The sequence below is a fragment of the Cyanistes caeruleus genome, chromosome 11, assembly GCF_971803275.1.
Source record: "Cyanistes caeruleus chromosome 11, bCyaCae1.hap1.1, whole genome shotgun sequence".
Lineage (NCBI taxonomy): Eukaryota > Metazoa > Chordata > Aves > Passeriformes > Paridae > Cyanistes > Cyanistes caeruleus.
The window spans coordinates 12,214,521-12,240,939 of NC_141711.1; the positions used below are offsets into that span (position 1 = coordinate 12,214,521).

Here is a 26,419-nt window from a genome sequence, read left to right on the forward strand (position 1 = left end):
ACAAATAAAATAATAACACGTCTTGCACATACTGTACTGTTCAAAAGAAGTGTGGTGTGAACCATTAAAGAAGCACAGCAATATAAATACACTAGTTCCTAGAAATAATTTCCAGTTTAAATTGTATTAAGTGAAGCAGTGTTAGGATTTCCACCAAAAAATAACATTCATGAAATAGCTGTTCATACATAATTCAGCACTTTATTACAAGCAGCTTAGTGAAGCCACACAGTTGGTTTGTTGGGGGTTTTTTTGCTGGATTTTTTGTTGTTTGGGTTTTTTTCCTCAGTTCTAGATTTTTAGTGGAGACCACATATTTTGAAAAGGGGATTTAATTATACCAGAGTATCTTTCTCCCACACAGAATCACCCCTGACTCAAAGTCTAGATATTATATGTGACTGAAATACATTTGAAAAAAAAAAATTCTTAAATAACAATTATGGTTTAGTTCTGATGGGTCCATTAAAAAAGGACACACCATCTCTGGTGTGTCCTAACTCAGCAGGTCTGTCAGCAATGACCTGTCACCAACATGCAGGTGAGGTTATGCAAAATGAAATCTATCTTGGCTGCCTATTCAGAGCCTTGCTTTGACAGCACTGCTGCCCACCTGCAGGCTAACAAAGGTTTCCTCTGAAGTCTCAAGTTCCAGGCAGAGATATTATATGAAAAGAGGTCAATACAGCATTCCCAGCACACAGACTTCTACCATCCATGGAGAAAAGCACAGTGAACACAAATAATTTCACCACATATAGGTAACTTGCATGCAACAATGAAGAACCAGGACCCAGGAAAAAAGAGGCACATCAATAAATAAATTGTGTTATACAACAAGGTTAATGTACAAAAAGAAGAAAGAAACAAGGGAATAATACGACATCTTTTCAAATAACAAGAGAATACACAGAACTAACTTCCTCCTAAACAAAATAAGCAGAAACTGGAGACAATCTATGTGGCTACATGAGGAAATCAACATGACAGAACATGGACAGGTTAACAGAAAAAACCCCCCGAAGTTTTCTTAATCTAACATGAAAAGTTTTCTATAACTCTGTGCCAGATTAACATCTACCTGTACATGAAACAGAAGGCAGCAAGTACAAAGAAAGCAGCTGATGAAGAGCAAGACTCTTCCCATCCTAATGCAACCAAAATCACTGGAGAAGAGCAAGGAGAAAAGCACCTGTACAGTTAAAGCACACTAGAGGATCAGACCTGGCAGGTACTCCAAACATAACTTCCACTTTACCAGGCTTCAAAATTCATACTGATTGTTGTAGTTAAAAATTTAATCTTTGGGGGTGGTTGGTCCTCTGCTAAAACAAAAAGGGTTCTTTCTTATATTTAGGAATAAGGATTTTAACTAATATCTAAAGGTGTTACAAATCAAAACATTTTACATTATCATATAGAACCAAGCTCACAAGAATGGTCACTAAAACTGTAATATTTACTAAACCAAGTAATACATTTTTTTTTTAACTACTAAGCGAAGTATAACCTAAAAGCCTCACCCATGTCATTTTTATTAGTGGCCGATCCAGAAGCACTAAGATGAGCAAGATCCATATCCAACTAACTTTACCATATCTGGGCATCCATGGAAATACTGCTTTCCTGCTCTGTGCAAAATGGGAGGAACAGTGCGAGTTCCAACCACTGAATTAATTCTCTCTCCCTCAGCACCCCCTTATATACTTCCCTCCCACCCACCCTTGGTATACCAGCTTGTCCCCCTTTCCTGCCCTCCCCCCTCTGAAACAAGGCACAAAAGATGAGGCACCAGAGGAAAGATGCACCAGTTCTACATGTGAAACAGCAGAAGACAGACAAACTATTAGAAGCCTGCTTCCTATTCTGGAACCAGAGACGTAAGCACAAAACTCTTTCCTGTACTATATTATATCACAGCAGTTGATCCTATTTCCCATAATAAAACTGAGCTGAATAAATATAGCTAAAGTGATAAAGTATATTAAAATGTGTTGACATCATACTTGATGAGTTAGAATATATTACCAAACACTAAAAATAGCTCAGAGCTTTGCAATGGAAGGGGCATGCAAGTGTTACGTTACAGTTATTGTATGCATTCTTTTGCCAAATATGGCACCTTGTCTATAGCTTCCTCATGTACAGAAAGGAGTTAAAGGTGCCATTACATGCATTAAAGGAAGAGAAAATAAATTCAAATGTCTCTGTAACACTGGAGCTGTTAAATTAAGATTTATTCAACACAACAACATTTTGCAGGAGGACAGAGGGTGAAGAACTGAGGTAGTATGTCCAGACATCAATAAAAAGCTGCAAGAGAGGAGTGAGTCCTGCAAGTCCAAACAACCCTACATTATTAGACACTTGAGAAATATTGACCTGCACACTTGGTAGCAATCCTGATCTTGGCACTGTAAGGTAGGGATGACTGTTCCTTGACAAGTCTTTTCTAATTAGGTCCTTTAATTTAATTTGTTTTATACATTAGTGAAAAAGAGTTAGAGAGGCATAGATATATTTTATTTGGAAAAGACACATTTAGGAGGTTAATAATTATTTTAAAGTTATGAGGGTATAAGATAGAAAACAGTCAAAATGCACTTTTATTTTAAACTTAAAATGACACCAAACATTATTTCTATGTAGCCCTATGATAAAACCAAAATCCTGTTTGGAGTTCATGCAGGCACTAAAATTTGAATTGAATTTACAAAAATTACTACCTTTTTTTTTTTTTTATGCATATTCAAGCAAGAATTCAATCAATATTGAGACCAGCATTTCATGCACTCTTCAAAAATGGTTTCCATTAAATCTTTTTAGCCTACAATAGTATTTGGAGTAGAGTTCAGCACACCATTTCCCTCCCCTTTATTGAATTTCTCCTCAAATGCGTATTCAAGCAAAACTCAAACTGCTGGCTTAATACAGAACATGCACTGAGTGACAGAAAAAAGCATGCTTCGAAAACAGTTAAATAATCCAGAAGTCTAACCTTTCAAAAGCTTTGTTTCTTCCACTTTGGTTAGATGTCCTTCATCTATGATCTTGTCTGCCAAACAAAATAAGTGTTACTTTCCAAGCTCAAATTTTCCCTGCATGCATCTACGTAGAGTACATTCCATGACCAAATTAAAAGCTGATAATATTACTTCCTACTCAGGCTTGAACAAAAACTTTATACTGCCATGGAATAATGAAACAGAACACACAAGCCTACCGGAACTGTGATACAGTGCATAATTATTTCTCCTTATTAACTTACATAATGCTGCAGTTCACTAATTAGTATTTAGAAAAATTAATTTTATGTACTTTAAAATTTAAAAAAAATCGAATCGGAAGCAACAAACAATTAACACGTTTCTCAAGTTCAGTTATCAAAAAAGGAATTTGAAGAGCTGGTTGCATGTAACAGACATCCACACAACATAGCAAAAATCTAGAAATGCACCACAGTAAAACAGCAATAAAGAAGTCCCCTCGACAACACAATTGCTTTTAACAGCCCCTGTGAAAGGTACACAGAAACAGCCTTTCTTCATTTAAACCTTTCAGGAAAGCTGCACAAACCTCCAAAAAACTAGGAATGCATTACATTCAGGTTCATGAAAAATTGAGTTTTTATACATAGGCTATTTCAGGGAAGTCTACTCATGTATGTGAGGTGCACAAAAATCTCAGAAGTGGAATTTGAGACTAGATTGTTAACTTCACCCTAACTCCTGTTAGACATGAAGGTAAACAAGAACACCAAGGGAAGAACAGGATTGGATTAATCTAAGACACTAAAAAAAACTATTGAATAATTAATTTCTTTTTGCAGATGATATTTTATTATTTCTAATTCTTTAAGAAGCAATGCCAACACAGAAGTATCAAGGGTTTCATCTTACAGATCACATATTCGATTTCTGTGCAGTAGATTTTGCAATTTAGTCCATATTGAAAGCTGTTAGTCCCTGAAATATCAGGCTTGAAGCTCCCCTCCATGCTTTCCCTGTCAGATCCCTGATAACCAGGCAGGGAATGCAGTTTGCTGGATACTCCATGTGCTGTCAACAGGTAACTGAGACACAGAGAAGGCTGAATGAACAGCACAAATAGGAGCATTCAGGCTAAAGAAGCTGGTTAACAGTAAACCTCTTCAAATTAAAAATAAATTAAAAAAAAACCAACAAACAAAAAAATCAGAGCAACTTTAGTCAGCATTTCCAGCTTCAAGTATCTCTGAAGATTAACTCATCGCTCTACTCTGATGGCATGTTGCTGTAACTATGACAATCTAAGAACAGATGCAGGACAAGATCTAGGAGGAGATATCTTTTACAACCCTAGATGGTAGACAAGCTTTCAGAAAAAAAGCCCTGAAGAAGGGTGTTCATGTGTCCTTTGTTACTCAGCCCTCCCACAGAGATAAACCAGTTTAAAAGAGATGCTCCCTCCACCTACTTTTATCCAAAAAATATGATCCTGCATTAGTGTAACATTTTGCTAATACTGCTTCAGAAACACATGGAACAGGAGAATGGATTCTCAGGACTGGCTTTAGGTCTCAAGCAACTGTAGGAGATCACTCATCATCCAAGTTGAGAACAGCCTCGAGCTCCTCAGAGCTGCTGAGAATGACTGTGCCTAGACTGAGGAGGAAAGCGCTGCGAAGGGAATCAAGTTACTGGCAGCCACAAGTCAGGAGTTTGAGTAATATCATGAGTCCTCTTCCATTTTAAAATAAAATAAATCTAAACAAAAGTCTTCTTATATGATTATTCCAGGACTCAGCTGTGGCTGGAAGAGGGGTGGAAGGGAAGGCAGCAAGAAAAAAGCTGAGGAATTCTCCCTGTAGATATGAATAAAACAGCTGAAAGCAAAAAAAGTAGCTTTCAACTACTTGATCTGAAGGGGTAACACCTCAACCATGCTAGACTGCTAGCTAAAAATAGGTTTCTATAATCAGCTTACAGAAGAAAGTTTAGCATTATGAATTGATGGATCTTTTAGCTTTCACAATTCAGTAACTGCTAAACCCTGAATAATTGCAAAACAAAGCACAAACTACCCTACTCAGATGTTTTCCAAATTGAAATTTCTGCAGCAGCTCTTAACACTCAGTTTCCATGACTAAAAGAAACTGCAGGCATGGGATTTTTTTGGCTTTTTTTCATTTCCATGGTGGCTTGTTGTTTTCTAGTGTCCATTACTGATTTCACCATTTGTACAAAAGGTGTCTCCTTGGCACTGTTTCTTCGGCCAAGACCTTCAGCAGCAGCACCCAAGTCTCTGCCAGCCTGACCCAAAGCTGGCACAGCCAGTGTTTTGCACTTGGTGACTGAGACCTCTCCTAACTTTCAGAACAAGTGAACGTTCTCTGTGTTTCAAGAATGCTGCCGTTAATATATGGCATAAGCCAACAAAAAAAATAGTTTTGTTCAGCACGCTGGTATTTAGATAATACACAGAAAATTGGAAAATTTGGTTGGTATCACCAAAGTCCATAGAATCTTATTTTTAACTGTTACCACCCTAGTCACTAAAAATGTCAGAATCCAGACAATGACACAGAAAAGATAAAGAGATGTCTTCTTTAAAACATCTCTTTCAAATCCTTGCATTTTTTAATTTTACTATTTCAGAAAACTTCATAAACCTGATTTGTTTTCGAATCAGTTAGTGTTTTCCCTGAATCAAGACATGTAATCTTGGTTACCAAAATATAAATTAGGCTGAGGATCCTAGCTTTAATTTCTGGCACAAAAGAACTTTAACTTTCAGGCTATCCAGTCCCTACTTAGCAGAAAGCAGAGAGGTACATATAACTAATGTTTTTACTGACACAATCTGCTGTGAAGTTCAGCTTTCAGTTTGTCTTGAAGATAATTCATACTTCCTTTTGCAGCATAAAGCCAGCCTTCCTTTAGGTTTTTTAGGTATTTCCTATCTTTTCAATTTAAGAACTCCATTTTAGATTTAGATTTAGGTCATCACTATGTGCAATATAATAACTAAGATCTGTTAACATTACAATTATCACTTAAGTAATGTGGTCTCCCTACATTTGTATTTTGGCATCAAAATAGTCTTTGAAGTAGGCCAGATTTGAAAATCAATAAAAACCTGTCCCTCAATGCACAAATTTCCAACCATCTGAAAAAAAGTGATACTAAACAGCTTTACCTTTACTTGACACATGCAGGTCAAAGGAGAAGTTAAAAAAAACCCCATTTAATTCATCCAAAAACTTCTAATAATAAATTTGCAAAAATCAGCTTGATGAAAAGAAAGAAGTTGACTTGCATTTAAAATCAAACACAAAAATCACAAAGTAAGGGAAAAAATAAGGACAGAAATAAAGGTTAGACTGGAGTGGAAAGAAGCTAGCAGGGCAACAAATCTCACTGTGGTCTATACATCATCACATTTTTACTAATAATGCATATCATGTACTGATCAATAAGATGCACCATGACTTCTGCTCTTGATTTCACTGATTTTCACCAGTGGTTACTACAAAAAAAAGCTATGGAATGAGAAACAAGTGAACTGGATGTAATGATCAGAAAGTAAGAGACTTCCCAGATCATTCAGAGCCAGATTTCATAACACTCCACAGATGTTACAGATCAGAACACATTACTGGATGATATTGTGAGTGCATTGTGCTTAAAAAATAAAAATAATTACACAATATCTTTAAAAACCTACAGAAGCTAGGTTTTACAAACCATCTGGTTTCTGGGATTTTTATTATATCGTTATTGTTTAAGTTATAAACCTGCTCCTCTCTCAGAACTTAAACCTCTGGGCAAAACCCCAACATACTACCACATGATGAACTATATATTCTTGCTTTGTATTGCCAATCTTTATGATAGTGTTCTACACAATTTGCTGTGTGCCTTAAAACTTCACTTCCTGACCATCTCTGGAACTGTTATTTTTCTCCCCAGGAGTCCCTAACCCTTGATGCCACCCAGAGCAAAGAACAGGAGTAGGACTGAAGGGTAGCATTTACATACAAAAGGAAAATAATAGATCCTACAGTATGCAGCTTTTAACCTCATGATATCGGTAGGCTTGACTAAGCATATTTGAATGTAGAAAAGGCAAACTTTCAGTCCAAGAAGAAATAAAAGAGTAAATTATTTGGAATTTTTCTTGATGTGAGAGTAAAAACCTAGACTGTCATAAAAATGCAGAATACCGAACCCTTTTGAACTCATATTCATTCCTTTAAAAGTGAAGCAGTTGAGGCCTTGTAGTGTCTTCACTCTATATTTTTTCAATGTCTTAAGAAAGGGTAGGCATAAATCCCTTATATATTAATATTAATTAATATTAAATTAAATAAAGGGATATTAATTTTACTCTTATTTGTACTTCTTTTACATCTCAGAATATTTTGCTAGATATTGTTGATCACTTTTCCTCAATAGTGACAGGACTGGTTGCATTTAGTTTGCAGAAGTGATACTAACCTAAGTTTTGCCAAAATAGGTTAAGCTAACATCCAAATAATGAAAACAGGCAACCAATTTGTATTTGAACATCACACAGTGTGCTCTTCATATTCTAGACGAAAAAAATGTTTACTCAAGCATTTAACCTCATTTTTATGCACTGAAAAAAGATTAATACAAGATCTTTTCAAAATTTAGAATTATTTTAAACTGCAGCCTGATGGAAGACAGCTCCCAGTCAAGATTTTTTTTTTAAATAAACATTTTTCAAATAAAGTTTAAATTTTCTTATACAAACATTAGCAGTATAACGTCATTTGGTTCATGACACTGCAATCTGGATCACAAGCAGTAAAATCAAACAAGTCTGCTACACTTCCTCATGAAAATTTGAGAGGAAAGAGTCCAATGGGCATTGTGTCAAAAATGATCCTGTCTTTCTGCTTCTAAATACTTCTCTGCTCCATTTTAGGTACATAATTTCTATATACTCTGAAGTAAAAGAAAAAAACATTTTCTTGAAGTTTAATAGCACTTCTCTTCATTCTAATGATATTTTTCTTTCAGTAGGCAAAAAGTTTTTACACCTTCAGTTTTTCCTTAATTACGGATGTGCAGTCAGTGCTGTTTCATTACTCATTTTGAAAAGCACTTGCTTTGAAAATCATGTTTCACATTCCAGAATAACACATCTTTCTAAAGACTGGTATTGCAATTTTCTCTTTTTCTTAAAACAGTCTCTTGGATTTCCACATACAAACTATGGACCTGTTTTCTCTTTTGTTCTTTGGTTACAACTAATTTGGAGAATGTGTAATTATCAGATAAATTATAGATACGTGAAAAGGCACCTCATTCTCTGTCCTGCTGCCTGTGATGTTCACTTACACTGACAGGTTTCAACTTAATTTGTAACAGGTGAAAAATTACACTCAGTTTTAAACACCATGTGGCAATATCTCCACCCATATGTTGGTCAGGGCACAATAATGGATGAATTGAGAAGAGACAATGTGACCATCACTTTGCAAGAGCAAAGATATCCTATTACTGCTTCTGCCAGACATCTGCTTAGTACCACAATGTCACGATTCTGTGCTTAGAAAATTTCTGCTACTACAGAAATATTAAATAGTAGTGACAAGGTTTCATCCACCTTTTCTGTGTTTTCTGTTTTTTTAAAGCAAATGTGAACACTCTTGTACTCACTCTGACATTCTATGAACTGATGAATAAAAGTGCAGTCCCCTCCACTCTTTGAAAGAAAGTGCTCTAGTAGAGAAAGAAACACTTCAGTTTACATCTTCTTATCATTTTCAAATTGATGCAACAAAAAATTTGAAAGGCATATTAACAACACTTGTCAGTGTATTCACAATGGACTTTTGAATCAAATCTGAGTTGATATGCAAGCAGACACGACATGAAATTGAAATGATGTCTGAGTGATACTAGGAAATAGATTACTCTTTTGAACTGATCAGAAGAAAGTACTCCAGCTGCATTTTCAGAACGTGTTTTTAACCCATGTTCTTCAGCACTTTTATTAGCTTTAAAAGGGTATTTTCAAAGTTTTGCATGAATCTTCATGTTGATTTTTCATATCTAACATCCTATATTTTAAAAGTGTTGTTGAACATATGCCTGTACTTCTTAAACAGTTTCACTTCGAAAAGTCTGTTCTGCAGCAGAGCTCCTAAAACTGGGCTCCATTCTCAGATTTTCTCAAGACCTTGTTCAGCTCACAACTCCATCAGAATCCTGCATCTCTTCAAGGCACAAAAATCCTTTGACCAAGAGTCCAGCAGTGGGAAAAGGCTGTCATTAGCACAAACCTGCAGAATGTGGTACATTCTAACCAAATTTGTTCAATCATTAGTTCTGACATCAGAAGCTCAACTGAAGTACTAAGCTTTACTATACTTCAAAGTTACTCTGAAAAGTAAACTTTTTTTAACCCACAAGGACAAAGATATTAAAAAAACAGCACCGTGGCTGTAAAATTAATTTTTTGTATTTAAACTTCCTTTTTTTTTTTTCTTTTCATTTTCACCTGGTCCTCTAAGTGACTGTATACAAATTTCTCATATCTTTATGTAATACACGGCTCACAAAACTTAAAGATGAAAGCCAGGTGTCATGCAACACATTGAAAAAAATATCGCTTTTTGAAACAACTTAGTTCTACACAACTTTTAACTCTACTCTGAATACAGCTCTTAAGTACTACAGCTACAGAAAAAAGTAATGTAAAACCATTAGCCTTTTCCGTGGCCAGGTAGTGTGTCTGTGCACACACTTCAAGAGAGAGCAAGACAAAAGGAATTTTTAAAAGCATACTGATTTTACATGGGTTTTACAGTTTTCCTCTTTCATTCCCAAAGTTGCTCAATCTGCATTATAAACTGAAAATTCTTAGCTCTTCTAAAATAATGGAAAAAGTACATAGAAAATTCAAATAAAAACCCCAGCAAAAAAACCATCAGTAACTGTTTCCTGCTGCTTTTAAGAGAACAAAATCCAAAATCTGGCAGAGCAAATAACTGCCCATCTGTTATACAAGGGCTACATAAGGGACTGGAAGATGTAAAAGGGCACAGACTGTCATGAAGAGAACACAGGGCAGCAAGCTGTAAAATGCCAGAGAAATGGGTATGGATCAGGTATGACAGAGATGCAGAAAAATATACAACTGACAGAATAATGAAAAATTATGCTAAAATACAGAATAATGAAATAGCATTTCATTATGTGCATAGGTATGTGCATGACAAAAAAGGTGATAGATTGTATAAATACACAGAAAGAGAACTTGAATGAGCAGTTAAGTGTTGTCTGTAGTCAAAGAAAAATAACCTGGCAAACAGCTTTCTACAACTTCCAGGTTTAAGCACAAGTTCCACTGGTACTCATAGGATGAAGGAATCTATTTTGTCATGCATCAATTCAGATGACACTGACTCTTGTACAACCCAAAATAAATCAAAAAGGGATTGCTTCTTTACCTTTGACCAAACAAATGAGTTTCAGTGATATCATGCTATTTGTTATAATCACATGATTTTTAAATGGGCAATTTTAAAATTTGGACTCTTAAAAGGAATCAGTATTTAAAAATCTCACATGACATTCCTATCAACAATTTTAAAACAAACAAAAAGTGTTTCATTAAAAAAAGTCAAATCTAGTATGATGTTATAAATTAGTCTGCTATAAAATAATTTATATTTGAAGTTAGAGCTCAAAACTTCAAATATATACTAAATGTTTCAAATTAGCCCTAGTTTAAAAAAGAGAAAATCAGATGTATTTCTTAACTGTTCTATCAAATAGTAAGCTATTACCAACCTAAAATTATGCATCAGCAAGATGGATCAATCCACATAAGAATAAAATTTCATGGCAGTGTTGAGAGGTGGGAACAAACACTGAAGGTCCTGCTTGCTAACCTCAGTATGCACCACGGGTAAGGGCATAAAATGCTAAGACACTTAAGGGTAGCCAGTACTGTTATCTTTAGGGGAGGTTTTGATGCAGTTCCTGTAGGTGTTTAACAGATCTCTTCTGCTCCCAATAAGGACCAGCCATGAGGTTATGCCACGATGAACTTTTGATTTTGTTATTGGTCTCCCTAGTTAAGAACCTCATAATTTACAAATATGAATATGGAGCTTTAAAATTTTGTTTCAAAAATATAAATACAGGAATCCTTAAACACTGAATATTGGTTAAAACCATTAGTTCTCTGTATAGGTCCCTGAACCTTCAAACCTATGCTACCACCATTCCTCAGATTGTAGAAGCAAGCTACATCAAGGAAAGAATTTAAATTGACATAAGAGGACAAATATATCTCAGCCAATTAAACAATCCAGAATCATAACTGGAATATTTTTTGCTATATGTGATATTGGAAAATTTCACTCAAAATCTTTGTGTATGTTAAGACATATGAGCTAAAATATTTGGCTCTAACTGGTGCCTTAAGTTTTAGCTTGCATATTTTCCAGATTCTGTACTGCCTTAGCAGGTGACTCTGAACTTCATACAAAGTGTTAGCAAGTTCTCTTCACAGGGCAGTCAGACAAAACAATCCTTTTCCAGCCCAAGAACACCATTGCAGCTTCAGGCCCAGAAAGTGCAAACAACAGCAAACTGAGGAGAGCAATCTGGGAGGATGGGACTTCATAACCTGAAACTGTAATTGGACAATTAACCCCAATATGTAAATGGACCAAAACTTATACAAGTGTGAAAACTTGTGACTCAGGGTCCATCTTGGGTGGAGCCACAGCCAAGTACTTGTATGGCCTAAGGTGGATCCTTTGAAAGCCTTTTAATAAATACCTGCTTCATTCCTTTACCTCTGTCTAGCCTCACAAGGCATCACAACTAACTGGCCTTTAAAAATCCCTATCATTTAGTTCAATGTGTATTAATTCCTGTTTCACATAAAGATACTCCTGAGTTTTAAAAAGTTAGTTTCCACTGCTTATAAATTTTATATACTCACATTTTTTCCTATTAAACTTATAAAAACCAGATTTTGCTGACTTCACTTAGCATACCCAATTTTACTAGAAAAACACTGTATGTCCATGTGTTGCAAGGGAAAATTAAAAGGAAAAACAAACTGAGTTTTCCACTTTCTTGTGTCACAACCCTGACATCATTCAATCAGTAGACTCCTACTGATTCCATTGACAGCCCATCACAAACAAAAAAACAAACCAAAACAAAAAGACAGCCTCCAAGTGGTTTTGTTGTATTTTACAGAACATTCTAAAAACACTCTGATTGGAAGTATAAGCAAAAAACCAAAAATTGCTGCTCAGGAGCGGACAAGTTCGTTTACAAAGACAAAAAATTCCAGGCAAAACTTTAGAGAACATTTTGAATTTGTTCATTTTCAAACATCAATCATAAGACAAAAGGTAGCCTTCAGATACACTACCTTTCTCTGTGCTCCCATTAATTTTAGGTATGAAGTCGTCAACTTGTATGCCTAGGATTAAGAGAGGGCATTATTTTTGGAACCAAGAAAAATGTTTTGGGTTTTGTTTCTTTATAAACACAGCATTTTGAAATGTACCTGGCTTTTCATACCACCTCCTCACAAGTACCTAATCTGACAAATCAGGCAAAGTTTGACGTGTTTCCAACTCCAGATCACGTTGCTGTTTGTTCACACGCCTAAGAGGTTATTAACTCTGCAGAATTACTGCCTGTTACATACATATACACGTGTGGATATATATAATGAAGTATTTTAATGGCTCGAAGGCCTCGCCGAGCCTCGGGCCGCGCAGTCCCGCAGCAGCAGCGCCCTCTGCCGGCCCTGCCCCGACACGGCCGCACCAGTCCGGGCGCGCTCCCTACTGGGCGAACTGGGAATCACAACTCCTCTGCCAGACACCGACACTGGGCAAGGTTATCCCAACACACGGAACAGCAAACCCGGAAAACAGCTTGAAACAAGAAATTGATCACACCTACCTAAGCTGTTGTGTTCTTTAAGAGTTTTCTCTTGAAGGTGTTCTAACCGTACTGTAAACAGAAGTCCAAGAAAAAGGTATTTCACAGATTAAAAGAAAAACAAATAATCAAAGTTTCTTTCCCGCTATTGACTAACCTTGTAAAGCAGTCAGCCGCTCATTGGTGAAGTCATTATCAGCCTGCAAAGCTTCTATTTTTGCTTGAAGCTCTTGCTCTCTTTCTTCCATTTCATCTATTTTATGCTGCAACTCCTTTTTCTCAGCCAGTCCTTTTTGTTGGATTTCTTCTTGTCTTCCTTCTGCTAACTGCTCAAAAAGATTTTAAAATCCCCCCCAAAATCAAAATTAACATGTGGAAGAATAGATCTTGATTTCTATGTAACTAAATGTACATAAGTAACTTTCTTTGCTAATCAGATAAAGAAAACTAAAAAAATTGAAAAATCTAGTAGCTTTATACAGATTTCACTTCAAGTAGACCAAGAAAATCTCAAAATATTTTAACTGGCTTTTTGACTGAGGAACATAAATTTTACAGCAACAGTAAAGGTCCCTGGAGCTAAGAAATGCCCAAAGTTTCCAGCATCTCAATTAAATCAGAACCCAAGAACCCTTCTGAAGAATGTACCCTGCACAGACCACCTTGATTGAAAGCCACATCTTTTTCCTTGCTGGATCTCATGAACATACATTTTAAACAGTCTCCTCCCTCAAAACAAGGAAATAAGTTTCAGTTTTGATCCTTCTGGGTATACTCATCACCATCAGTGAACAACCCATTACTGGGAAACCAACTGCCTTAAGACCAGCAATTTAACATTTTAATTTGGAAAGCAAAATTTCTTAAGGTACCAAACTAGGAACCTAGACTCCAATTCCAGTATTTATCCAAAATTCAGCTGAAAAACATGGTAACTTTCAAAGTGAATGAAGAGGAAACATTTTTAGGAGGTTACTTAACTGATTACAGTTTCAATTACATTAAAAGAGAACCTAGAGAATATGTAGATTATATGCATCTTTCTATTATTAACAGCTGTTTAACAAGTTTCTTTTTTCTTTTGCTGAATTAGAAAGTAAACTGTATTTATTTGTTCCATTTATCACAGTTCTACCGCAAGTCAGATGAAATTCTGTCATTACCTTTAGCTTGTCGGAAAGATCTTTAATCTCATTTACAGCTCCATTGTACTTATTAGCTAATTCCCTTAATTCTTCCTGAGTCCGCTCATTCATTTCTTTCAGGTGTGTACATTCATCTTCTGTATTACTTAAACTCCGCTGTAAGACAGAATTATTATGCAATAAACAATAACAAAAGGCAGACAAACTACCAAACACTGCAGATGATCTATTTTTTTCCAAGCTGTATATATGCACAGGATGCCAACTATTCTTATGAGACTTCTTGACCAAGGAAATATAGTAAATATGCAAATAATGATCAAGTATCAAAATAAAGGAAAAGAGAATAATGTAAGATACTATAGGGATAGAAATCTTACTTCAAAAGAGTGTCTAACACTAACTGTAAAAGCTCATTGTAAAAGCTCCTTTTAAAGCATGCTCTGTACAAGTGGTTAAGTGTATATTTCCATAAAAGCTACACTTTAAACAAGGTCTTAAAGCTTTTTTTTTAATGCATGTATGTAATTTCCCCTGTGTTATGTCCCACACACAGCAACCTCTGTAAGACAGCCTCATGAATTTTGAAAGCAGGGAGAAATGGGAAGAGCTGAAAGAATAGTTTCTCATTAACGGTTTAACAATCTTAGTCCTGTCCAATAGGAGAAAAACACTACTACTTAACATCCTGCACGTGTCAGACTACAACAGACACTGAATTATTACAGCAACAAAACAGGGACCTAAACAGGAGCAGTTACAACTATTTTAGCACTTCCAGAAGACCAGGAATGAAACTTCAGTACCTCCACTTCAGACAATTTTCTGACCACTTCAATTTTCTCCTGAAGGACCCGCCTCAGGGACTCTTTGGCAGTTGTCTCATAGTTGTGTTTGTCTTCCTGTAATGCTATAAGCTCTTTTCGTATACTGTCTTCTGTTTGATTCTACACATACAAAATAATTCAAGAATAGAACAATTACTGTTTCACTCATCAAATAAATTAGATTGTGATAAAGCCTGTTCTATTAAAAAATGTTCAGCAATCTCTGATAGATGAGAAAATGTTATGTACAAATCAGTGATCAAAGATTCTTGACACAACTGGGTATAAATAAGTTATTTTTTGAAGTGTATGTACAGCAGCACACATTCAATGGTCAGTTTTGATCCCAGGAAAATTATTACTTTTTTTGGACACTGCTAAGACAATGTCAGGCCTAGGAGACATAGAACTGAACAAACCAGGTCCCAGAGGAAAAACCTTAAACAGGACCTGCAGAAAAAGTTCTTAAAATGTAGACAGTTGAGAAAAAATAGAAATAAAATAAAAATGAAAATCCAAGGCAGGTATAGGTGGCCTAAACAACAATCAGGGCAGCACATACTTGGAACTCTGAGTATCAGACAGGACATGGGCAGTGAAAACAACAGCCACTTACTGAGATGCCTTGAAATACAGAGCAGATGTGTTTTTGTGCAACTCAGATTATCAAAGCTGTGGAGGCTCATTTTGGAAAGCTTATGGTCCAAAAGCTTTCCTTCAACTAGCTACTTTCAAAACCCTTGAAAAGAGCTGACTTTCAGCATTCCTAATATTTGACTTTAAGTGAACTACTTACCTTTGAACAGGCCTGTAATTGATTTCCCATAACCTCTAGTCTTGACAGCAGCCTGTCTTCATCTATTAAAGCCTAGAAGAAAAGAAGTGTCACCTCAGAATTATCACATGCTTAATGCAGTGCCAGTAGAGTTCGGCTTTAAAGATCTGAATTTTGTTGGAGGACTTACTGCTAATAGCTATTTCAAAGGTACACAACCACTAAATTTATTAAACAGTGTCTTTTGCACAGTTTTAGAGAACCACCATAAAGTTTTTATTATTTCTGCTGCTTTTTACTCTCATTAACAGCTAAAGTTTATATGGCAGTGCACAGTTCAGTCCATAAGGAAAGGATGCCTGCAGATACCTGCCAACTAGTATCTGAAGCCTCTTGTGTAACAGCAAGTAGTCGCTGAAGGGTTGCCAGCTTCTGTTCCAACATTTGTTCCCGATGTAAGGCTTCCTGTGAAGAGAGCAGGGCACCAGTTAGTTCAGCTAGAACAACTCAGGAAATCAGAAGCAACAGAAGAGAACCCAAAATACAACAAAAAGGAAACATGAGTAACAAACACTGTCAGTTTATTCAAAACCATAATAAGCCCATTCCATTTTATCCATCCACAAATTTATTTTGATAGTTTAGTTAGAAAATGCTAACCTATAAGCTCAGGTTCCTAAACTCTTCATTTTTCATGCTATGTTGCACATGCTGAGGACACACTCTTATTCTTCCCAAGACTTAAAAGACATTTCGTCTTGTCAGTAATTTGAGTAACAAAACTGCAGACACCAAAAGACAGCTTGGCAGCTTCCATGCAATGAGCTGTTCATCCTCAAATGAGGTCACAAAAGAGAAATGCCAAGCAAGAACTACTATTTTTGTTTGATTTTTGGTTTATGACAGGAAGACAGAAGAGTGTCTTCATTAACTCCAGGATATGGAGAGTGAACAGATTGGTGAGTGAATATGTATTTGGCTTCCAAAGAAAGAGCATCTGCATGAGCTCCTTCCTGCTATGTCAGCAAATACATATAAAGATAGTATCTATCTCAAAAGCCTTGATGTGAACAAATAAAAATTGCCATTATCAAAGAAAACCAGGCAAAATAAATCAGTAGAACTTATACACACTTAAACCTGGATAAAATTTACCAGCAAAAAAACTTTAATCTCTTTCTCAAAAAGCTGACTTTATCGTCCTTTCTAAAGAGTTTACTTTTATCTATCAGCACACAGTTTAATGTGCTGCCATTATGCAATCTAACTCTTTTGTGATACGACATCCTGGGAAAAGCACACTTACTAAACTGACACAGGAGCAGGCACAGAAACGCTGGTGATGCCAGTGAGGAAGAAGAGCTGGCAGCACTGTCCCTTTCTTTGTAGTTTCTAATAGATACAAGCCACAGGATAAGATGTGCATTTTGAACAAAAACGTTCAGCTGAACTAAATGCACTTAAAAGAAAACTTACTTGTAAATACTGTGAAAGCTGAAACAATTCCTGAGAATACATACTGGGAGTGTTAGCAGCAACCTGAAAAAAAAAGGTAAGTAAGAATCAGAATGGTTTGGATGCACAAATAATGCAAAACTCACTTAAATCTAGTCACAAAGGTAAAGTTCAGATTATCTAATAATAGCATTTTACTTCATTTCTTGTTCTGTTACTGTTTATGCTTTTTTAAATTATAGAATTTCCCAGTTCAGGACTTAGGCCCCACTGTGTTTTTCTGCACATGTTCTTGAATCACCAACACACCAATGAGTTCAAAGCTTTTGGTGCAGTTGAGATTAAACTGACAAAAAAGAAATAAGGATCACAAAGGTGAAGCCATTCAACCCAAGGACAAACATAAACTGTGGGTTTCCAACTTAATGTCATCACACATATTACAATTGAACATTTCCTGCTGACCTACGAGTCATTATCATCATCACCCTTTATAAGTATTTATTTCAGAATTAAGGAATACCTGTATTACCTTTGAAAAATAACAAACTGTTCTTCACTTGGAAAGAAGTGGGGGGCTGTTCTGTGAGTTTATTTCAGCCAACTATTTGTATACTAATTCTTGTAGGCTTCATACACTGTATGTAATCATGCCCTGTATTCAAGCCACACATGTTGTTTTGAAATCTCAATTAAAAACAGTCTATAAACTCCTCAGGCTGCTGGTTTCACAAGTAAGTCTTCACAGTTTCTGGACATTTTGTTCTTCTTGCGCAAAAGTCTGATTAGAACCTGTTTAAGTTAATCCTTCTTTTTAGAGACTAGAGAAACAATCAACTCCTGATCACTTTTCTCAAGGAAATATCTATTAACAGCTTTTCTACAAGCTCCCCACATTACCAAAACTGAGTTTAAGAATTACACTTAACAATACTGACTCCATGACTCTACAGTAAGCAACTCTGGTTATGTAAGAGAGGCAGAGACATTTGGTCTCAATCTTCCTTGGGAACACAACAGTGCTTTCCAGACTGTGAAGAGTAGCTTTTCCTCCATAAAAAAATGTGATATAAAGAAAACAGACCTCATCCAAACACCAAATCATGAGCTACCCTTGGGTCCCACAGAACATGAATATTAAATTACACAAGACCTGTTAGTCTGTCAACCTGTACCTGGAAATTAACCATCTTAACATCAATGGTTTTGTTCCAAAGCCGTGTTTCAGGTGCCACAAAGTAAAAAGTCAACTTACCTTCAAATATACAGTATAATACTACATTACTTCTCTCCCTTCAATGTCACTCAAAATATTAAACTAGGTAAAAACAGACTTTGTTATCTCTTCATCTTTATAACAAGTCTGAAAATAGCATGTGTCTGAATAAGGCATAAACCGGCAAATTACTGAATTACCTTGTCAACAGGACTTGGTAATGGAGCATGGATAACACTAAAAAATAAAAAAAAGTGGACACAAAATGCATAAATGTTGTACTTGGACATTCTTATCAAAACTATAACACCATACATTTTTACTATTTACTATATTCTTATTTGGACATGAAATTATATGGAAAATCTTGTACAGTAATTTACTTTTACTTCTCACAAGGAAGCAGATACCCTAAAGCTTCACACAATTTCTGGATGCTAATGATAAAAGGATATTTAAATAAGCAATAAACCCCACAAAACTGCTGATAATGAAAGATGACTAAAATTATGCCATTTGTGATTAGCACTCAGTGCAAACAAAATGCTAAAGTTTTTGGTTTCTAATGCTCATGGAAGATTTCTCAAAAATGGGCATATACACAGAAAATGCTGCCAATATTCATCTGAGTTTCCATTAGTTAATTTCCATTAACTTCACTTTAGTCAAGTCTATGTGCATTTAAAAGTGCCAAAATAATAATCACAAATAAAGAGGGCAGGAGAATTTTCTTATTTGCTTTCTTTTCCTCTATATTCTTCTAATACCCATTTCAGCAGAGTAAACCACAGTCAGAAAAGCTCAACTATATAAGAATATTTTTCTTCTTTCAGAGAACTTCTTTATTCTTCATAGCTGTCTTAATTACTAAAAACAACAAGCAAATGAGGTTTTCTTTTTCTCATAATGCCTGCAAAAGAACCATGCACCCAGTTACTCGCTTTGCAGGATCACAGGAAAAGAAATTGCTCCCATGATGATTTTAAACATAATATCCATTCAATCCTCATCATACAGTAGTTGAATTTTGGTACATGTGAATACATGTTCTTACTCTGATCGCAATCGAGCTTCCATTCCATCTGGAAGGAACAGTTTGATTGTGGAGACTATACATCCATGGGTAACTGAAAAGAAACAAATACTAAGTCATCATGCTCCATTAAGTTCAGTGCTTAAGGTTATAGTAACCAAACTGTCTTAAGAAACCTTGAAACAGGCAAAGAGGAGGAGGCATGAACACCTTCAAGCACAAGGGCCTGGATCTGCCTTCGCAAACCTCCTTTGGACACAGGAAACTTTGTCATTATAAACTTGAAGAGGTTATGCTGTGTACTCAGTCCTGGCTGTGGAGCAGTGTCCAGTTTCAACTCCTTCATGTGCAGCAATACCTGAAACTTGTCTTTACTACATTAATTAAAAAAGTGAATGTTTTGATCATAAAGTAAGTGAAGAGGAATGCAACTTACCTGTACGAGGTAATGGGAATGCAGATATAAACAAAATAATGAGCTGCCTTTTTGACAAGATTCCGACAAGCATATCCAGGAACTTAAAAGGTAACATGTCCAATTTGTGTCACTGACACTTATTTCAAGATCTGGAACTTGCCAAGCAACTATTATTTAGAAACAAGGATCGAAAAGGAAATGCAGAGGAAGTGTGTAGGAACCACTGAGAAGTACATCCTTTTGAACACCATGAGCAGCATTATTCAATACAACACATTTCTATTTTGGGGTGCTTGTAGTGCACATCTACTGCATAGCCCTAGACTAGTGGCTTTTCATTTCAGAAGAGGTAAACTTGCTCCTTAAGGTCTTAATTCAAGATTCTTTCAACTCGAGAAAGATCCTAAGGAGGAAATGCAATATTGGATTCTTACATCAGGTTCAAACTTTCTACACAATGTTTCAAAAAATGTTACTGATACCATTTTCAATGCTTTTGTGAACAGTCAAATTACCTGTTTCCCTTAGTTGATTTTTTTCACCCTGTATGGTTCTACAAACCAGGAAGTAAAAATTATTTCCAGATACACAGAAAGATAGCTGTGCATTGTTCCCAAAACACTACTACAAGTGAGATGTATGTGAGTGTGTGGTCACCAACCGTGTACTGCCACACCTCCAGCACCCACTAACATACAGAGACAAATAGCTGCTCTCTTTTCTCAGTTATTAATACCAGAAAAACAGTTAATCTGGCTTTGAAAAAAAAAAGGGCAATGGGCGTTTTAGGACACTGGTAATACTCCAGGGAAATGAGACAGGTCTTTAAGGAAGCTACCTCAATAGAATCTAAAAATACAGGAGAAATGATCCAACCAAGACAAGTTAGTTTTAACCTTTATTTAGCTAATGCTTTGGAGATGTATTCTCCTGGCTAGAGCATCTTGTTTTGTCAAGCTGACCTGATATTTGATTTACATGCCAGATTAAACTGCAGGGTTTGGGGTCTTTATTTATAATGGAATAAATCCAGTTTGCAAAAACATTTTAAAAATACATTATCAATATTAGCTGTACCCAGTAATACACGGCTTTCATAATGTAAAATTCTTTCTTTAAGAGGAAATCAGTGATTTTAATAAAAAACATTAGGATATCTGACATTAAATACCAACAGACAGCTTTATCTTTGGGTCACGTATCAGGTAGGTTTGCTGTAAGATTAAATAATACCCAGGTTTTTCTGCCAACACCTAGACTGACAAAAATCTCCTAAAGTCTGCAGGAGCTTTATTAGTGTCAAATTAAGATATAATGGGCATCTAGCAAAAGGTCTCAGACAGTGACTGGAAACATTTTGACAAACTTATAAAATTAAAACAATAAGAAAGGAAACAATATCCAAACTCTGCAGTCTGACCTTTAGCTATCAGTTAATTGCAGTTGGAAAAATAAGGAGAAAGCCTGAGGTAAAGCAACACAGAAAACATTAATACAGTACTGAGTGCACGGAACAGCAGCAATAGTTGAAATTCAGGTCTATGGTACTTCTTCTGAGGAATTAACAAGAAGAGGCAGTAAAGCACCCCCTGGTTTCCCAACGGAGCTGAGGCACCCCCTGTTCCCACATCTCACCCCGCTCTCCATCCCACTCACCTCCGGTCGCTCCGCGGGGCCGCCGCTCCCGCCCGGGCACCGGCACAGCCGCCACTGCGCAGCGCCGCCGCCAGGGGGCGCCCCGCCGCCAGCCACCGCGCGCGCCGAGCCCGCCCCGCCCCGCGCGCGCCCCACAGCCCCGCTCCCTGCACATCCAGCGTTCCCTGCACATCCACTGCTCTGTCCATAACCCCTGCACAACCACTGCTCTGTCCATAACCCCTGCACAACCACTGCTCTGTCCATAACCCCTGATCCAGCGCTCCCTGCACATCCACTGCTCTGTCCATAACCCCTGCACAACCACTGCTCTGTCCATAACCCCTGCACAACCACTGCTCTGTCCATAACCCCTGCACATCCACTGCTCTGCCCATAACCCCTGATCCAGCGCTCCCTGCACATCCACTGCTCTGTCCATAACCCCCGATCCAGCGCTCCCTGCACATCCACTGCTCTGTCCATAACCCCTGCACATCCACCGCTCTGTCCATAACCCCCGATCCAGCGCTCCCTGCACATCCACTGCTCTGTCCATAACCCCTCATCCAGCGTTCCCTGCACATCCACTGCTCTGTCCATAACCCCTGATCCAGCGCTCCCTGCACATCCACCGCTCTGTCCATAACCCCTGATCCACTGCTCTGTCCATATCCACCGATCCACTGCTCCCTGCACTTCCAGCGCTCTGTGCACATTCACCAATCCATCGCTCCCTGCACATCCAGTGCTCCCTCCATGGCACGAAAAAGCTGCCTCACATCCAGAACTCTCCCCACGGAGTAAAACCCTGCTCCTGCTCCATAATTCAGCCATAATTCAGAACTTGTTGGTCCCCTCCAAAACACAGAGCTGCCCCATATTTCACAGCTCCAAAACCCCTGAGACCTGTCCTGAACCCCGACAGGTTCTGCTGCACTAGAGCACAATGGGAACACAGAAATAATTTGGCTCAGTTTTTGCTTCCTAGAGAGACAATTTGCCAATGACTCTTTCTTTTTTATTTTTCACTCATTAATGTGGTACCCAGCCCTGAGAAGCACCCCACACCCCCTGGGTGCAGCACACACTGGGCTCCCCACTTGCATGACCTCCTTCAAACATCCCGTGACAGAACAGATGTATGAGAGCTCCAAATCTGACCAGAAAAAAGTGCATAAAATGCATTTGAATTAAATTACATTGGTATTATTTGACCCTGCTTTGCAATGCTGCTGCTCCTTCTCATGCAGGTAAGTATCATCAGTTAACCTGGAATGCTCTGGCACCAAGTGGGAAATTTATAAAGTGCTAAAAGAATATAAACCACATTAAGACAAAGAAAGCACAGTGGGATGTTAATAGGTAAGGGATGTATTAATGAGGGGGAAATGGCCAGGCCTCTGTGCTTGTCAGTAACATAGCAAGTGGACAAATAAGGAAGCAAGAGGGGTGCAAACACTTCTCCAGGACCTGTTACTGACTTTGGCTTAGCAGCAGGAAACTGAGGAATTGGTGCTCATAACTGATAACCTGAAAAATCACATACTGAACATGCCACTACTTTAATGAACCTAATCCAGATGACATTTGCAAAGAAATTACTTAGTAAAACACATCCTGAACAATAAAATAAATGTATTCTAGCAACACTGATAGAATTCAGAATTTACATGGGCAACTACACCTGTTCTGTCCTGTCATTACCTTATAATTACGCACAGCAGATTGCTGAAATGTCTTGTGCAAGTAAGGCATTATGGAAATGCCAGAGTGCTTTTAAAGGGAATCACCAATTTAAAAACTACTTTCCTGTCTGTTTCATGACTAGATTAGATTAGCAGTAGCATCTAAGATTACTGAAGCGAACTGGTGAAAACCCCATGCTTACATGCATTCCAACTGCATTCACAGGTAAACACCCTGTGATGATAAAATCTTCATTCTCTGCTTGTGGGAGCAGGGAGGGAGGAAAGCAAACTTGTATCCTCTGCCTCATTAGCGAGCTCAACACATTCATGAGTAACATGAGCAAGGCTTCCATGTTCAAAGCCAGAGAAAAGGACAAGTAAGGCTGCATAATCTGATCACTCATTACACAAATGCCAAGTCACCAGCATTTGTATAATGTATCATGCTTTGTAAAACTAACATAAAACCACAGCAAACAACTACTACTGGCAAAAATTCATGGCAAGAATTTGCTTACTATGAACTTTCCACAAGTATTTCCATGAACTAACTGCACTGTGCTGATAAAAATAAGTCAAGTCCAATTTTCGTTCCAACTAAATCTTATAATAAAAATTGTTTTAGTCTAAACACACTTGAAGAAATTCAGCTTCTCTTAGCAAGGACAGCATCTCATCAAATTAATAGCTCCAAGTCCATTAGATGCAGTGCAATCCTTTAATTTCTTCTATGTATACTGCTAGTATTCATAAATGTTTGCAACCACCTCACATGGAAACACCTTAAATAACTCCCAGGCAATTTCAGCTAGGCATCCTGGAGTTGAATCTTGGCAACATCATTTTTGAGAAGAGTAAAACTATGTGATGAGACCTCCACTGCAAAGAATCACTCAAAAATCCTACAGCACCAAAAGCTCTTCATGACAAAATACCACCACCACCATTACTTAATGTTTTCTTTAAAGACATTCATTAACCCTCCTCTGATACTTCAGATCTGAGAATCACAACCCTGTCTGGCTAAAGACGAAATTCCTGAGTAACACAGCAGGTGCTATCTTTATGTTTTGTTCACTTAATGCACTTCAGGAAATTCTCTTGTTGTACTATGGTTTGGTTTGTTTGGCTTCGGGGGTTTGGTTTACAAGATGTTTGCTTTGATGGACATTTCATTTATTTGCTTGTTTTAAAAAACTTTATCATCAGCCTTCCAATTTTATATTATTCTTTCATTGTTTTCTAATACACTTCTCTTTAAGGATAAGCTCTATGAAGGTCTTGTTCAGAAGAGCAGTAAAGGGGTGATGGCAGTTGACATTTTATTGCCAAATCTGTTTTACTGAGTGGGTATGATTCTACAGAACATGGCCAGAAGTTCAATGCTTACAAAAAGCAGCAGACCCATTAGGGAACTTTAAAAAGTCTTGACAAAACTGATTACAATATGATAATCCCCATACATACCAGTTTCCAGAAAGATAGAGAAATGGTTCCTGAAATACCACAATTTCAAAAGAGATGAGATAAAGGCTGCATTTTAATTAACACAGATACAGAGCTACTGCCATAATACAAAATTTCCTGAGCATGCATACTGGGAAGAAGACAGCAAGAAAAATAAACCAAACAAAAATGCCATCACCTCATTTGTCAGCTAGGACCTTTTCTCTATTGTCATTTTAAAGTATCTGCAGAAATCAAAACCAGTAGTCATCACAAAGAAACAGTGGGTATTCTGAAAAGAATTAAGTTAACCTGTTTCAAACCTATGGTGACTACTTGACCAAGAAATTCAGGTTCATACTTCTGCCACACTATTAGCTGAAACCTTGGGGTTCAAGGGGCTTGAAAGAAAGGTAATTACAATTATAATAATAAAGTCCAAATACAAAAAAGCCCAACACAGCTTTGTGCTTGTGTTGCATTTTTAAAATTGCTACTGTCAGTTTAAGTGAGGCAAGAGATGAACATGTGGACCCAGCTGAGCCTCCTTTTCTAGACCTACACTTCCCCTGAAAAAAATCACACAGCCAGGGAAGAATGTAGGCCATGGAAACAACCCAGTAAAGTCCATCTCAGGGCATGGAGGTAGAAATAGAATCAGTGTTTTCAGCAGACAAGTTTCATGATCAGGTACCACATGGACACAGGGATCACTGCCAGCACAAAGGAGGGAAGAAGTAACAAAAAAACCAAACAAATTTGTTTTCTTACAATGGGAATGTCATTTAGTTTTAAAGACTGGATTGTAATAAGATATTCTAAAAAAATATACTTGAAAAGAAACCAAAAAATGATCCATACCCTTACCTTTCCGCGTGTTCTCCGTCACATCTACACCAAACTGGATGATGTCACCTGACATAATTTCACATGGTGGGCTTTCCTCAGATCCTCTACTCAGTCTCTGACTATTAATAAAGGTACCATTACTACTTTTAGTGTCTTGAAGATAGAACTGTTAAAAAGAAACAAAAAAACCCCAGTAAAATATCTGTAAAAGTAAGCCAAGAAATACAAGCACAAGTAAACTCCAAACACCTTCATCAGGATGCATCACCTTCCCATTATCAAAAAGTATTTATATTTGATTTTGAGTTAAGGTTTCATTGAATTCTAGCACATACACTATAAAAATAATTGCTACAAAGCCTGCCTGAACTACCGCCTGCAGTAGAGGATCACGTATCATTAGCAGTAACAGCTTTTGCTACATACATGTAACAATTCATATTTAAGTTAGTCAACATATAAAAATTCTAGCTGCTCATGTATTTAAGGTAACAGTATTGCATGACAAACATGCAGCAGGGAAAGCTAGTACTGAAAGCACAAGGAAAACCTCTGGCAGAAGACAGAATTCAGGAACTGCAATAAAAGAACTCAGGAATTGCAATAAAAGACCATGGTGAAACTTTAAACCAACAGGATGCTTTTACTTCTCAGCAATACTAGTTCACATCATTAATTTAATTTCAAGATTTCAAGTACTTTTGTAAATATCCATCTGCAGAGTTAATTAAATGTTAATAGCAACTTACTGAATCTGAAACTGTTTTTATGACACAAGACTTGTAGTCAAAACTGCTGCATCTGAGAAGAGGTTACAAATGAATCACCTAGCAGAAGACCCAAGTTTTTTTGCATTTGCTATGACCTGAGCAGTGACAGAAAAAAGAGGGGACCAGAATGTTACTGTCAGGCAGGTGTAACTACTGGAATGAGTCAATCTCACTATTCCAAATAACAATAGCTACTACAGGTACCTGCTGGAATGGTAGAAATT

General features: G+C 37.1%; 1 protein-coding gene across 47 annotated transcripts in view; it reads right to left on the reverse strand.

The window, feature by feature from the left end:
- Positions 1–26,419, reverse strand: part of SLMAP (sarcolemma associated protein) — an 89,374-nt gene that overhangs the window by 30,472 nt on the left and 32,483 nt on the right. For 5 of the 47 annotated variants that reach the window (XM_086846721.1, XM_086846741.1, XM_086846743.1 and 2 more), the window contains exons 2-14: positions 25,438–25,591; positions 19,408–19,480; positions 18,554–18,590; positions 17,159–17,221; positions 16,052–16,147; positions 15,704–15,775; positions 14,887–15,027; positions 14,099–14,236; positions 13,093–13,261; positions 12,957–13,007; positions 12,415–12,465; positions 8,670–8,732; positions 2,999–3,055 (exon numbers count right to left, since the gene is read on the reverse strand). In XM_086846721.1, coding sequence (XP_086702847.1) covers positions 2,999–3,055; positions 8,670–8,732; positions 12,415–12,465; positions 12,957–13,007; positions 13,093–13,261; positions 14,099–14,236; positions 14,887–15,027; positions 15,704–15,775; positions 16,052–16,147; positions 17,159–17,221; positions 18,554–18,590; positions 19,408–19,480; positions 25,438–25,591 — 1,165 coding nt within the window. Of the gene's footprint in view, positions 1–1,523; positions 1,681–2,998; positions 3,056–8,669; positions 8,733–12,414; positions 12,466–12,956; positions 13,008–13,092; positions 13,262–14,098; positions 14,237–14,886; positions 15,028–15,703; positions 15,776–16,051; positions 16,148–17,158; positions 17,222–18,553; positions 18,591–19,407; positions 19,481–25,437; positions 25,592–26,419 lie in introns of those variants that run through there. The other 42 variants (XM_086846760.1, XM_086846764.1, XM_086846759.1 and 39 more) reach the window with 21 other exon arrangements.